This window comes from Colias eurytheme, chromosome 24, assembly GCF_061535395.1.
Source record: "Colias eurytheme isolate Ceu_HAF_F1 chromosome 24, ilColEury1 Martin Lab GWU primary, whole genome shotgun sequence".
In the NCBI taxonomy this organism is placed as follows: Eukaryota; Metazoa; Arthropoda; class Insecta; order Lepidoptera; family Pieridae; genus Colias; species Colias eurytheme.
In genome coordinates this window covers 5,764,846-5,779,411 of record NC_143003.1, presented here as the reverse complement: position 1 = coordinate 5,779,411, position 14,566 = coordinate 5,764,846, and the positions used below count along the sequence as shown (strand labels likewise).

At 31.0% G+C, this 14,566-nt stretch overlaps 1 protein-coding gene across 1 annotated transcript; it reads right to left on the bottom strand.

Annotated features, from left to right (window-relative positions):
- Nucleotides 1–2,381: 2,381 nt before the first annotated feature.
- Nucleotides 2,382–5,565, bottom strand: LOC149897993 (uncharacterized). The gene is made up of 5 exons (XM_090115684.1): nt 4,497–5,565; nt 4,139–4,237; nt 3,690–3,808; nt 2,870–3,031; nt 2,382–2,606 (listed from the first exon to the last, which is right to left on the bottom strand). The coding sequence occupies exons 1-5, from the start codon at nt 5,452–5,454 to the stop codon at nt 2,382–2,384; spliced, it is 1,563 nt and encodes a 520-aa protein (XP_089971810.1). The 5' UTR covers nt 5,455–5,565.
- Nucleotides 5,566–14,566: the final 9,001 nt, after the last annotated feature.

Below are 14,566 nucleotides of genomic sequence, written 5' to 3'. Positions count from 1 at the left end.
CTAGTTTTCAATAGCGCGAATGGCGCGAAAGGATGCGGGTTCGAGTCCCGCCTCGTGATCGAATTTTTTCTATTCTTTATAAATTTATAGTTTTCAATATTTTCCTTAGTGACGAGAGAAACACAGTTAGAAACAGTAAATATACTTACTGTTACTTAAAAAAAACTCACTGGAAATACGCTAAGATAACATTAATTCATCAAATATTGTTATCGCTCCATAATAAAATTAAATCTGTCCTAAAAGAATCGGAAGGAAGGGTTAGATAGAGCTAAAAGCGTATAAAAACAATCGTTCGAGTACAAAATCTTTGAAAAGTAATCAGAGAAACAAAATAAATTGTATTTAGTACGATGGATTGTTCATAATGCCAGTAATTCCTATATTATAATTATACAGGGTGTCCCACTGTTGGTATACTAAGCTAAAAGGAGGTTATAGTTTTGCATACGCTGAGTTTGATAAAAATACAAAAAAAAATGTAGTTGAAAAAAAAATGCGTCCGGATTTTATATTCAACTATATGAATTCTTAAAACTCTATGAGTACACCCATAACAAGCAACCCGCCCAACTTTGCCACCAGCACGTGAGCTATCGTTTAAGATTATGTTTTCATAGACAAAATGCTCACATTAGCGAAGCGGTATATGCTGGCTGCGCGAAGCTACAGCAGAAAACATGGATTTTCAGGAAAAATTTAGCAAACAATTTTTGACGTAATTTTGTTGTTTAAGTATTTTTTACGTGTTCAGTGTATGCAAAACTACAAGTCCCTTCGCGCTTAGTATACCAATAGTGAGACACCTTGTATAAAAACTCTCATTTTTCTAGGATCAGGAAGGAAAGGAAGTAACACAGAATAAAAATTAAAATATATTTATTAATACCAGGCAGTATCTGCCGTTAAATACTTAACTATAATTTTCAATGAGCAAATTGGAGATCTTATATTGGAAATAATACTTAAAAATAATCTAACAAAAGAGATTCTTTGGAAAGCATCATTTGTACATTCGCTCTTAAATCGACTTTACTTAAAAATAACAAAAATATAGCTAAATATAAAACAATTCAAAGCTATATTTTGATTAAAATAGTCCTAAATATCGTTTTTCAGAACATGAATATAATCTATATAAATAATTATTATAATTTTAGAAATTTAAGATTTAAACGGATTTTAGGCGCGATTTATTCATTAGTTCTAAGTGTGCGTAACGTCGGGATAGTAATATAATGAATAAATCGCGTTTAAAATCCGTTAAAATCTTTCATTTCTATTTATAATTATAATATTTATTAATTAAACCTTATCAAAATATATGCTAACAGCAAAAACTTACTTACCTACTCTTACTAGTAAACATATTATTATTATTGAATAATAACAATTTATCTATATACAGTCTTAGGCAAAACATTTTGAGCAAATATAGGTGTAAATGGAAAAATACTTATTGAGATCTTTATTACAACAACTATCTTTATGCCGCGTCTTTTCTTCCAAAAATTACTTCAGTAGATCATTTTTAATTTTTTAATAAGATTCTGAAACATGTAAAATTGTAGATATTATATATTATTTAAATGTTCATAAACTCAATTATTTCTCAACTATATCGGAATAAGACGCAGCTAAAAGCTAGAAATTTGTAAAGCTCTACCATTGTTATATTGTTTTCTTAACCATTAAAAGGCCGTGTTTTGAACACAAGTTCTTAATTGTAACTATTTAAAACTAGTGTCAAAATATTACACTAATTGAGCGAGTATCTACAGTCTTTATAATTGAGCAAAGTTATTTACATTAATCTCAAGTATATAAAATTAAATTAAAAAATACGAAACATTACAATTTCAAAGTAAGTAATACATAATAATTTACATATTACTTTTATAAGGGTGTTTGAAAGATTGTTGCACCAAATATATATATCAAACTATAATATATACCGGGTGTAATCGTTAAGTATGCACAGGCGATTATTCTGTAATTCTATAACAGATATCAAAAAACTCTAAATTGATATCGAAAGTACTAAAGTTAAATTTTTAAATATTCTCGTTATATTTTAAAAAAGTTATTATTGTCATTTTACTCATTAGGTAAATTACTTTCGATATCATTTAAAGTTTTTTGATATCTATAATAGTTAAGGAAAAATCGCCACCCTGTACCCCCACACAATACACCCTGTATAATTGTGATTTGATATTGTATTTTTAATTACATAGGTAGGCCGTAGGGCTGTTCGCTGAATCATATAGGGGTCTATTCACCTATTTAGTACCTATGCTAGCGGTCTTAAACATCGCTACGATAATACGAAATAGGTACGTCTTTTTAATTCCTTGTTTTCTTCCAACTCTTCCTTCAAACTACATTTTCATAGGAACTGTCAGTTTATCCCGTATACATCTCAATGTCGCGGGTTTGGCCGGGGAGCTAGGTACTAGTTGTTCCTCTGTACGTTTGAGGGGTTTAGCGGGGGGGAGGCACGCGCGGGGTGCGGGGATGTGGGGGTGAGACTTTACGTGCTTACGGAGGGAGGATGGGTCGGTGTAGCGCTTGCCACAACCGATGGCACCGCAGGCGTAGGGTCTCTGGAAATGATATATTTGGTAAGATCGACTTGGTATGGCAGTATTGATATCATTGAACCAATTACCTGTACGAGTTCAAGTTCAAATTAATTGAAAAGCTGAATGCTCCATTATAATATGGAAGGATCAATCAACAATGTATGCCTATGGCAATCTACATTCCTTACATTTTTTTATGTCAGAGCAAGCAAAGGTGCAGGTGGGCAAGTTTCACCGTTAGTTATCTTATTAATTAAATATATTATAATATTTTTAAAACTTACAGCATTAAAGTGCGTCCTCTGATGCTTGGCTCTATCAGAGGAGTTAGAGAAAGCCTTCCGACAGTGCGGCGCGGGGCAGGCGTACGGTCGCTCCCCGGTGTGCGAGCGCACGTGGATCTTCAGGTTTTCCAGACGAGAGAACGCTTTGCCGCAGCCTGGATGCTGTGAAATATAAGTAAATATTCTGTTCTTAAGTAAGAGGAAGATGAAATCTGCTTCATTGGTCGAGTAGTCAGTAGACCGTGATCAAACCTAAAAGCCCTATTTTCTGCTTGGGTTTTGATTTGACGTAAATTTTCTGATTAGATTATAATTTCCGCCCGCGGCTTCGCCCAGGTTTTCAAAAGAAAACCCGCATATTTCCCGTTCCCGTGGGATTTCCGGGATAAAACCTATCCTATGTGTTAATCCAAGTTACCCTCTATATGTGTGCCATCGGTTCAGTTGTATTTGCACGAAAGAGTAACAAATACACACACACACACACATCCTCACAAACTTTCGCATTTATAATATTAGTAGGATTTATATTAATGCGAGAATTTAGGACGTTTTCCGGATAAAGGGGTACAAGCCAGGACCTTCTCTATCTCGTCGAGTAGCAAAAATTAATGAAAGCTTTTATATCTACCTTTTATGAAAATGAAAGATAGGGAACTTTAAATAGTAAATTGAAGACGTATTTCTAGAAAGACAATATATTTCGCATGCTATTTAAGTTGATATAGGTATGTATGTACATAATTTGCTACATACATAAGTAAAATATTTTTGAAGTCTCAAGAAAAACTAAATATTATATTTTATTATTTATACTAACATGGCATCTATTAGGCTTATGTCCGGAGTGCACACGCATGTGAATAAGCAATTTGTACCGCGCGTTGAACGGACGCCGTGCGCGGGCGCACTCCTTCCAAAGACAACTGAATTCGTCTCCTGAAAAATAATAGAGTATTCATGAATTTAAGAAACTATATTAAAAGTTAGATAAATACGTAGAAAAGACGTAATTGGTTATTTTGCTTGAAGTTTGTAAGTTAAATTCTGAAATATTAGGCCCCATGTCTACACTAATAATAACTTTAGATATAATTTTTTTTTAAAGTTTATTAAAATGCAAGTTTTACTTCAATTCTTACTTAGTACTTATACATTTTTTAGTCCTTCTATCCTATCTATTGGCCCTTCTAAATGAAAATATTCACAACCATCAATACATAGTTTAATGTCTTCATTATAACAATAAAAATAATAAAATAAACATACCTTTATACGTATTAACATGTGCCCTCTCAATATGCTCTACCAGCATGTTTTGGTTCGCGTGTCTCTCATAGCACTGCTCCCAGAGGCACACCCTTTCACCTTAAAACAAACATAATTTGATTGATTTACAACGCACTTCAAGCTATGACAAGTTATTACAAAGGTACACCGACTTGTAAATGTTTACGTTAAGTTTTTTCAACATAAGGAACGTTTTGTGATATTGTTTGTAAGTTTAAAAAAAAAACAGTAGAAAAAATGTGTTTCGTTTTGACATGCGAATTAGAATTCAATTGAAATCTCTTCCTTTCATGAAACTAAAAAATATAAATAGAATCAATGTAGGAAAATAAATTACCTTGTTTTTCTTTTTCCGCTTTCCTCTCAGTCGTAACATTATTCGCATCATAAGAAGCGGCGAATTCATTTTCCCTTTCAAAATTTAATCCAAAATCATCTAAATTAATGAAAAGTTCATCTTCGTCAAACGTTTCTGAGTTTTCATCATAATAACTAGAACTTTCTATCGATTCTGATATGGATGCTTTTCTTTCGTGTCTTTCAAAACTGAATTCGGTACAACTTGTTGGAGTGTCAGGTAAAATATAATTACGTTCACCTTCTAAATTATGTAGAATATTATTAGGATAACTGTAATGTTCAATACTGCTTACAACCTGATTCTGTTGTAGTTGAGTATTCCCGCAAGAATTATCTTGTGTTGGCAAAGCTTCTTCGTTGTTTGTATAATTACAATAACGTTTTGTGAACGCTGTTTCTATTGAAGGCAGTTGGTTGTCACTTGCAATCAAATTAAAACAGTCTTCGTTATAAGCATCTGGAGTTAAGCGACAAGTTTCACTGTCTTCTCTACAAAGTTCATCAATCAACGATTCATCATCTATATAATCATTATTTATATCTATAGTAGCATTTGTTTTCGTTTTCTCATCACAAGCATCAGATTTGAAACTGTTATCATCAAAGTCAATGCTGTCTAAATCCAGCAAAACTTCCTTTATATTTTGATCGTTGATGTTACCGTCGATAACTTCGTCTATCATTTCGAAATCAGTTTTGGTCTTATCGCTGACATTATATGAGTTATCTGTGGTCGTCCAATTTTCGAGAACTTCAAAATCGAAGCTTTCTTCAATACCATATTTAAAACTATCATCTTTTGGTTTCGTTTTGCTGTTCTCTAATTCTAAATTGAATTGTGACATGTAATAAGCGTGTAGATCTGTAACATTGTCGTTTTTGTCTTGAAATAATTGTTCGTCGTCGTAGCAAGGTATGATATCATAGTCGGCCATGGCTATAAGTTCATTTGCCTACAAAGTTCAGTAATCTCTGGGTAGAGGTAGTTATTGACATATGTTGGAGTCGGTTTCGCGCATATGGTTTTGCTATTATTATAAAAATAAACTTTCTCCAAGTCTGAACTCGCGTGGCTCGCGCATCTGCGAATTATAAAATTAATTACTAGTGTTATTACACATTTTGCAACACGTGTTCCGTATGGCTACCTTATATTGGTGGTAGGAAGTTTATCGTTTTTTGTAGTGTCTTGAATTAAAATAACGGAAATTTGAAATATAGGTTCAATGACGTGAAGTTTGATTAATGCTATTTTTACAATTTTGCTATTATTCAAAATACGCTTTACAACTATAACAAGATATATTAAGTCATTTTAATTGGAAAACAATAAGTCTATTCCTTTAAATAAATATTTTGAATTATTTAATTTTTTATTGAATAGTTAAAAAAAATCGAAATGAAAAACATTTTTTTTAAACGTTGAATAAGAATAAAAAAAATTTAAGTAATTTTAAAAAATAATATATCAAGTCGCATTTTTCAATTTTAAAAAAATCTAATTGGAAAAAAGGAAATTATTTTCGTGCTCAATTATTGAGTAGATAGATAAAAGCAAAAACGTATAATATTATGTTCTCAAACCTATACATTATTGTAGCCTATAGGTTCATATGAATTAATTATAAAGTTTGTAAAAAAAAGAAAGAAAGAATAATATTTATTGCCACATGTTACACACTTAACGAATACTTATATATTACTAAAAAAAAATATACAATAGTTTACATGGCAATCGGGTCAGACTCAGCCATGCTGTCGGGTTTTAACACCTGAACAGCGCTGATTTTCAGTCTGCCCGTAAGTTTTTATTTTCGAGGCTCACTAAGTACACATATAAATACAAATAGCAACCAAAAACATTATTTACAGTAATTTGCCTTGTTATTATTAATAATTAATTACAAATAATATATATTATAATATATAGATATAACAGATTTATAGATAATTATGTACATATTATGATTATATTAAATAAAATAACCAGATGTCTATGTACCTATATACTTCGTTACTTATATACTTAAACATATATAAGAACTATAATTAATATGTAGAACTATAATTTAAAATACCTAAGATATTAAAAGAAAATAAAACATTCACTAAAGAAGACTAAACACAAAAAACATCTATGTACTCACGTGATCAACACTTTTCCGTAATTTTCACAAAAATGGCGCGCTGTCACTTTGACGGTTCATTTACGCGGGAAGGGGTACGCGACCGCACTGATTGAGATACGAAACGGGAATAACAGGAGCACACGGGATAGCGAAAAAACTACACACATGTGTTTCTGGACGACAACGTTTATTTTTCAGGAAGAATTTTGTAATTGTCATTCATATAAGTCTTATTGCTATGAGATAGGGGCTAGTTTTGAATGCGTCTTTTTGTGGTTACGGGATTGTTGATTGAATCTGCTTTTGGCGCCATTTACTATTTCTCAATTGGAGTTAGAAAAAATCATAGGTTTGTCAGATAAGAATTCAGTTAAATGATGAACTGACTACGTTACGTATTTACTAGGATTATTAGATACTAACTAGGATATCTAATTTAGTTGATATGTTTAAATGTTATCCTATTTTGAAAATAGACGCAATTTATAATTATTAATTATTCAATCCACTTAGGTTTTAGCAACAATCCATTATATTATAACAAGATGCTTTATAAATTTATATTGCTATGCCATAAAATCAAAAATTTAACAAGATTTTGCTTTATTTTGGAAATAATTTGTTCAATTACTAACAGATCACGTTGGTAGTGTAGATGTAGATTCATTGATAATTACCACTGTATTGTTAATTACCAAATCATAAATTGTTAACAAGAGGTTTAAATACAGTCAAAGTTCCTTATTCGCGTTTCCTTCATTCGCGGTTTCACTATTCGCGGGTGGAAAAAATGCGACCTAATTTCTATATTCGCGGCCCAAAATTCTTTATTCGCGGAGCGAATCGGTACATCGGTATTCGGTACATACTAGGGATGTAACGATACATGATTTTGCCGATACGATACCGATACCGATATTTGTAGTAATGTATCGGCGATACCGATACCGATACCGATATCGATGGCTTGGTAGAAAAATAAATAGTGAATTATTCATAAAAAGTTACCAACATTTAACAGAGACAACTGTTAATCGTATTCTTTTAAATAAAAATGCCAAATCAAAAAACAACAAAACCATTTATTTTAGTATTATTATTTTACGAAGTCAGTTAAACTTTAAGTAATACACATACAATCAGTACCTAATAAAAGTTTACTATAATATTGGTAGAGTTTTTTCAGAAAACAAAGTGCGCACGCGCGGGCGGCCTCCCTCATCGTTCATTGGGCGCGGATTTTTGAATTATTTGATATCAAAAAAATTGGTTGTTTGTAAAGTAGGTTTACGATCGAGATGTTTACGTGATAACATAATGCAGTGGCAGCGCTCGAGATGAAACGGGAGATCGGTCCGTCTCTCTCTCTTTATACCTGCGATCGCGCTCGTGAGGTTTTGGTGTGACACAAGTTTATGAACATGTCACCCGACTAAAACGATTTTAAAAACGTTATCACGTTAAAAATTAAAAAAAAATTCAAAATTATTTATTTCTTTCCTTTACATAAACAAATTTGTGATTGGAACACTCCTAGTAAGCAAATAAAATGCTTGTGTCAGGAGGTTCCGCTCTTCTTTAACACTATTACAGAAACATAAAAGAAAAGAAAGAATTTAATAAAAAAATATCGGTATCGGTTGATTTATTATCGGCGATACCGATATATCGGCTTGCCGATATATCGGCCGATATATCGGTATCGGTATCGGTATCGTTACATCCCTAGTACATACATATATGTATATTTACCTAAATAAAAATCAATTTTTATCCTTAGAAAACGCCTGCACTACAACTACGAATTTATGATGTCGACTAAAAAACGAGATAAAAGTGCTAAGCCATTGCCTAAACCTGAAGATAATACCTAATTAAATGGTAATTAATAATAATGTATGGTCAAAAATTTCAATAAAACTGATTTCTTTATGTATTTGCTTCCTTATTTCGTCACCTAGGAACGTATCCCCTATAACCCCATACAAATTACCATTCCATATTCACGGTTTCTCTATTCGCGGCACATTTACGGAACCTATTGCCCGCGAATAAAGAACTTTTACTGTATTAGGTATGTGCTACTCGCACTCTTTTTCTTCACGTTTTTTAGGAGGATAATGAAACAAAGTTAGAGATTCAATATTAACTAAATAAAATCAATTATCTACGGTTTGTTTAATTATCATAAAACTTCTCTCAAACGATACGATTAATAAAAACATGTCAATTTTCTTACAACCTGTCAAACGTGAAGACGTTCCCACTCGGTTTTTTCAACGGACTTTTTACGCTAAAATCTTGTGGCACTAAAATTCTCACATAAATATGAAAAACACGTGTCATCGAAGTGTCTTTAGTGGTTTTTGTAATTTTTTTCAGTCTTGCCTCCTCATGTTTACTACTGTCCCGAAAATACTACTGTTTTTTGTGATTGTTTGCCTATTTTATGTCTTCATTTTAATTGATTTTTAACGTGTCCAAATGGAGTCCTAATTCTCACTTTACGACCGTACGTAATTATTATTTTCTATTTATTTATGAACATAGGTAATAATTGACAAATCATAATAATCTAAAGCTGCTTAAGTACATTTAGGTTCTCTAATTTCTATTTTTTATTTCTTTTAGTTAGTGAACGCGGTGCGTTCTCGTTGAATGTTTTAAGATGCCTGCACTTTTTTGCTTGAAGCTTTAATACTTATCATTAAAGCTACAGTTACTTCTCAAGCTTTCTGGATGTTGCAAGACTTTCAGATATAACGCCACGAAGTGGCAGTGTGGAACATCTAATTATTATCAGTATAAGTCCTCAGTGAGATTTCTACTTCTTAAACGAAAAACTGCAAGAAATTCAAGAAAACGCACAATCTTCCTCTGTCATATTTATATATACGCACTTAAATAACTAGCATTAATACCTCTATCATTTTATCCAGAGCCAGGTTTTGTATTAACCATTTTTTTTTCTTTATATCTTAAACATTTTTAATTTTTATGGCCTAAGTTTAGCAGACAAAATATGAGCTGGTGATTCGCTTCATGAAAAACGCAGCACCCATGCACATTTAAAAAGGTAAAGTCTAATCGCGTATATAAATTACTAAAGCTTATTAATATATTTATCATCAAATGAGGCATATTTATTACGCATATCCACACATTGCATGTATCTATCATTGAACTACAGTTCACATTTATGTAATAGAGACATAGTTGCAATCAGGGTGAATACACTTTTTGTGTAAACATCGGAAACACGTGTAATCGATATAAATAATTATTAGTTATATTATGAGGAAGATATTTATGTCAAGGTACAGTATAATATGTACTTTCTTTTTAATTTTAGGCCTACGAAGTGCAGTAAAAAGCTTAATTGAAATAAACAATTTTTATCACCTACTGTCTTTTTTAAATACAATTTTTACAATTACGTTGCAATTTTGTATTGCACTAAATGAATAGAAGAAAAATTGATTGCAAAACTTTAATTTGTAAAAACAATACAGTGGCTTGCATCCTCCTCTCAAATGTTAAAGGATGCATCTTATAGGTAGACAACTTTCTACTGATAGTGACTATAGAGAGAATATTTTATATTGATAATCATAGAAGTTTCCTAATAGATAAGATACGTAGCTACTATTAACTATACGATATTTTAGGTAATATAGTTACTTGAATTAAGAAAAAAATAAAAACAGTCGTTTCAAAATCCGCCTGGCTAAATCAATAAGAAAATGTCCAAATTTGATTCAGTCGCAACAAAATATTCTTCAGGTTATATAAAAATAAACTTAAAACGATCAATCTGAAAACATTTCGCCCGACAACATGTTCAAAGTTAATATCAATAACATCACCGTTATTAAAATAAAACCAATAACGTATGCACGCGTAGGATCCATCCAGGGTCCAACGGTGCGTTCATATTGACTGGAAGAAAAGTGTAGTATACTTTATCGCGTGATGTCTTAAGACCGAGTAAAGGTTGCAGTTTATATAATTAAAGGGACGGAAATATTAGACATACTGGTATATTTTAATACAGCTCTACAACGTAACTATAATTTTTAATTACTGCTTCGTTTCTATTTTCTGTAACGTGTACACACGTTACGGAAAATAGAAGCCTTAATATCCAACACAGCCATCCAACTCAGAAATACATCCTACATGTTGTAATTATATAAAATCCAATACAGATAAGTTATATGTTTTCCAATAACGTTAAATTTCTTATTTATAACGTATATAAGTAAGTATATAAATATAATATAATACGTCACAAAACATCAAATTAAGTGGAGGAATTTATTTTATTCACCCAAATTGAATTGCCTAGTTACACTTAATTTGAAAAAAATATACTCCATGATTGTGACAATCTATTCATGTATCGTCGTTCCACAATCATAATAAACTCTCAGTATTATGTGAAAAGTGCCTATAAAATGTCAGCTCATTTTATTATTACGTTGCACTTATGCATGACATGTGTGTCTCGCTATACATAGATGATTCGAAACGACTTAATGACTGTAACATGCTTTCTTATAAAACTATTTATTAACCGCTGAGTTGCTTTTGGTAAGGATCATTACCAAAACTGAATTCCCTTGATTGCTTCCGGTTATGATCGTTACCAACGACCAGTTTTTATAAAACGACTTTAAACCTTATTTTGTAGTTCATAAAGTCCTCGTGAAACGTTTTTAAACCATAGACTAATAGATTATCCGACCTTTAAATACAAGTTGGCAACATAATAGAACTAATTCATAATACACGAGACGAAATAAAGCTTGACGTCGCCATTTTGTGTTGTGATAAGTGAACGTCTGTGTGTGCTACAAGAAAAAATGCCGTAAGTACTTTAATATATTGTTATTTAATACAGTTGAGGTATTATATTAATCTAGAAAGACTATTCTTTCATATTTTAATATTTCTATACAATATTTTATGTTTCGTGAAACAAAAATTGAATGATTCGAACACATTCACACCGGCGTCGCGTGGTTTACATATTTTGAAGAGGATAATTGACTCTTTTATTCAAAAATACGTAAAACCTTGCGTTATATATATAGTTTAGACATTATTTTAACTATAATATGTTCTAAAATCCTAAAACATTTTATAGATATTCTGGATTATTCGAATCTATGCAACCCGTGAGTATGTACAAAACAGGTAAGTGTTTTGGTAAGAATCGTTACCACAAGCAAAGTAAGTTTCGCTCTCAGGGCTGGCACCTAGCACGCGCGTCACGTTTGCATTTTTCATTTTATTATGACCATATGTGTTGGTGGCTTGTTTATTAATTGTATTTTTTTTGCGGTTTCTAGGTGTTTGTGGTTTTTATGCATTGGTTAACGGCAAACTAATTTACTCGATTTTTTTTGACTTACGATTTTATTACTCATTTCATAAAGCTTTGGCGGTACTTAACTATTTATTTATTTAAGTATATACATACTATTTTTAAGTATATATATACTAATTTTTTAATATATATAGTATTTTATATATTTTTTAATAAATAAATATGCGTATACGTATATTTATTTATTAAAAAATATGTAAATAATTAATATTAATATTATACTTTTTTTTTGTAAATAAACATAATATGTTTTTATATAAAACTTAGTGTAATTAAAATAATTATTTTTTAAGAAACGAATAAATAAATGTCATACATTTTCTTTGTATTTTATTTCACGCCAAACGCGCGACAACCCTTGCTCTAATGGCCGCCATCTTTGCGATATGTCACGTGACGACATTAGCCATCAGCGGATTTGGTCTATTTATTTGCTTTTAGTTTTTAATTTTTATTAATTGTATATGAATACAATAACAACAAGTATTGTACTTTTTTAATTCTTGATTATTATACATATTTAATGTAAAGATTTGATTGGTTGAAAGATTGGTCATAATTTCTAAATTAGCAAATAAAACACAGAGTGCGAATTGACTAAAAAACGCGCTGTTTGTTTTTAATTTGTAAATATTGACTCGAATTCACAAAAAAGTTTATAAACTTTTACATTTAAAACAAAGATAATGAAATGTCCTTTACATACAAACTTTTATTTTTGTTCTATGTATTATAGTTTTCTTACAAAGTCGCATGGAAGTTACGTAAATATTTAGCGGTAAATTACTCAGCCAGCGCATTTTACGCTAGGATTCCCTTTATGTTTTAAATATTTTATTCCACATAAAATATATCCATGTGTGATTAAATGTGTCTAGTAATTAATCTACTTTATGAATAAAATAAGAAACAATGCTCTTGTCGATCTAAATTTTTAGTAAAACGCATTTTTTCATACAAGTAGCTAATATTTTGGGTAGTTAAAAGTTTCAAGGTTCATTGAAAAATACGGAAACAAGATCTATAAAAAAAACAAACACAGTGTATAAGCTTGTTTTATTGGCTATTCAGAACAGTTAAAACATTTCAAGTGGGCCTCAGGAGCGAGTCACAATCAAAGATTTATTACGGCGCGTCGTATTCCCAGATTCCGTCAAAGGTCAGGTGGCAATCGAGACCCTTTTTTTTTTGCGCGTAAGCAACTCAGCGGCTAATGAAATTTTATCAAGCGTTTTTACGAGAGTGCTTTTTTTTTATTAAAAAAAAATTTTATATTATGCGTTTTGATAACGGTTGCAGAAAATGAGCTATTTTCCATAGGTAGATATGTATTTTTCTAATTGTGTTTTAATTTTGAGATCTACCTTGAATAATGTTGGAAAATAATTTGTTACGTTAGTATTGGAATATGGAAACAGAAAATAGACTTTCAATTTTCTAAATATTTTTGTTATATTTATTAATATTTGTATGAACACGAATGAAATACTTATACAGTAATTTTATTACAATTTTTGTAATTGTTAAATAATACTGGCTGGAAAATATTGTAAAACATTTCCCTTATATAATTTGATATTTCATATTACACAAAAAATGTAGGTAGTGAACATAGCACAACAATAATATATGTACCGGTCAAATGTGGCTACTTGACCACATTTTTTTACTTTTTCTTAGCTAACTTATTTATGTTAAACTTTTATTAACATTTTATGATTTGTTCATGTCATGAATGATTTCATCATTCACTTTTACTAGGTATTTCTTTAAAATATATTGAATCTGACATTATTTACAAATAAACGTAATACAGGTCAAGTTGGCACTGATGTGGTATCTTGACCTTGCACATCAGTTTTCATAGGTAGATGCTTAACATTCTTGTTTTAGGCTAAGTTGCTATTACTTTTTAAGTCTTCGACTTTTTAAATATTGCAGCCCGAAGATTTACAATAAACTGTTAGGCTCTGGCTACCTGGTCAAGTTGCCACGGGATTTGTAATGATTTCATACAAAGCATTACATGTCGGATAGGGTTGTCACAAATAAGACACAAATTTTAATGAACTATTTATTTATTAAACTAAATTTAATACATATGTATATGTATATTAGTTAATACTTATAGGTATTTATTAATAGGTAAGGAAACATTTATTTTTCATTAGAAATATGCTAAATCGTTGTCATCAAAGAGAGTATATGTATCTTGATTGTCCGAAATTTGCAGCAAATTTATTGATTTTACTATGCAAAACTCGTAACAGATAAAAAAAGGAAAAAATGCAGTCACGTTATTTTTTGTGTCAACCCTAGGCGTCGGTCAAGTTGCCACGCAGCGGTCAATGGCAACTTGACCTAACCTGAGGCATCAATGCCCAAGCAAATATTTCGACAGATGAGCCTAAAATTGGATAGTTCTCACTGTAAAATCAATCTCTAGGGTTTATTACACAACATATCAAAACTGTACTCACCTGAGATGTGCAGTTTAAGCTCTACAAACATAATAATACTGACACC

Coding starts and splice junctions, on each gene's coding strand:
- LOC149897993 (XM_090115684.1), bottom strand. CDS start 5,454: ATGGCCGACTATGATATCATACCTTGCTACGACGACGAACAATTATTT. Junction 3,809..4,138: donor ACATGTTAATACGTATAAAG/GTATGTTTATTT, acceptor ATTATTTTTCAG/GAGACGAATTCAGTTGTCTT. Junction 3,032..3,689: donor ATAAGCCTAATAGATGCCAT/GTTAGTATAAAT, acceptor TATATTTCACAG/CATCCAGGCTGCGGCAAAGC.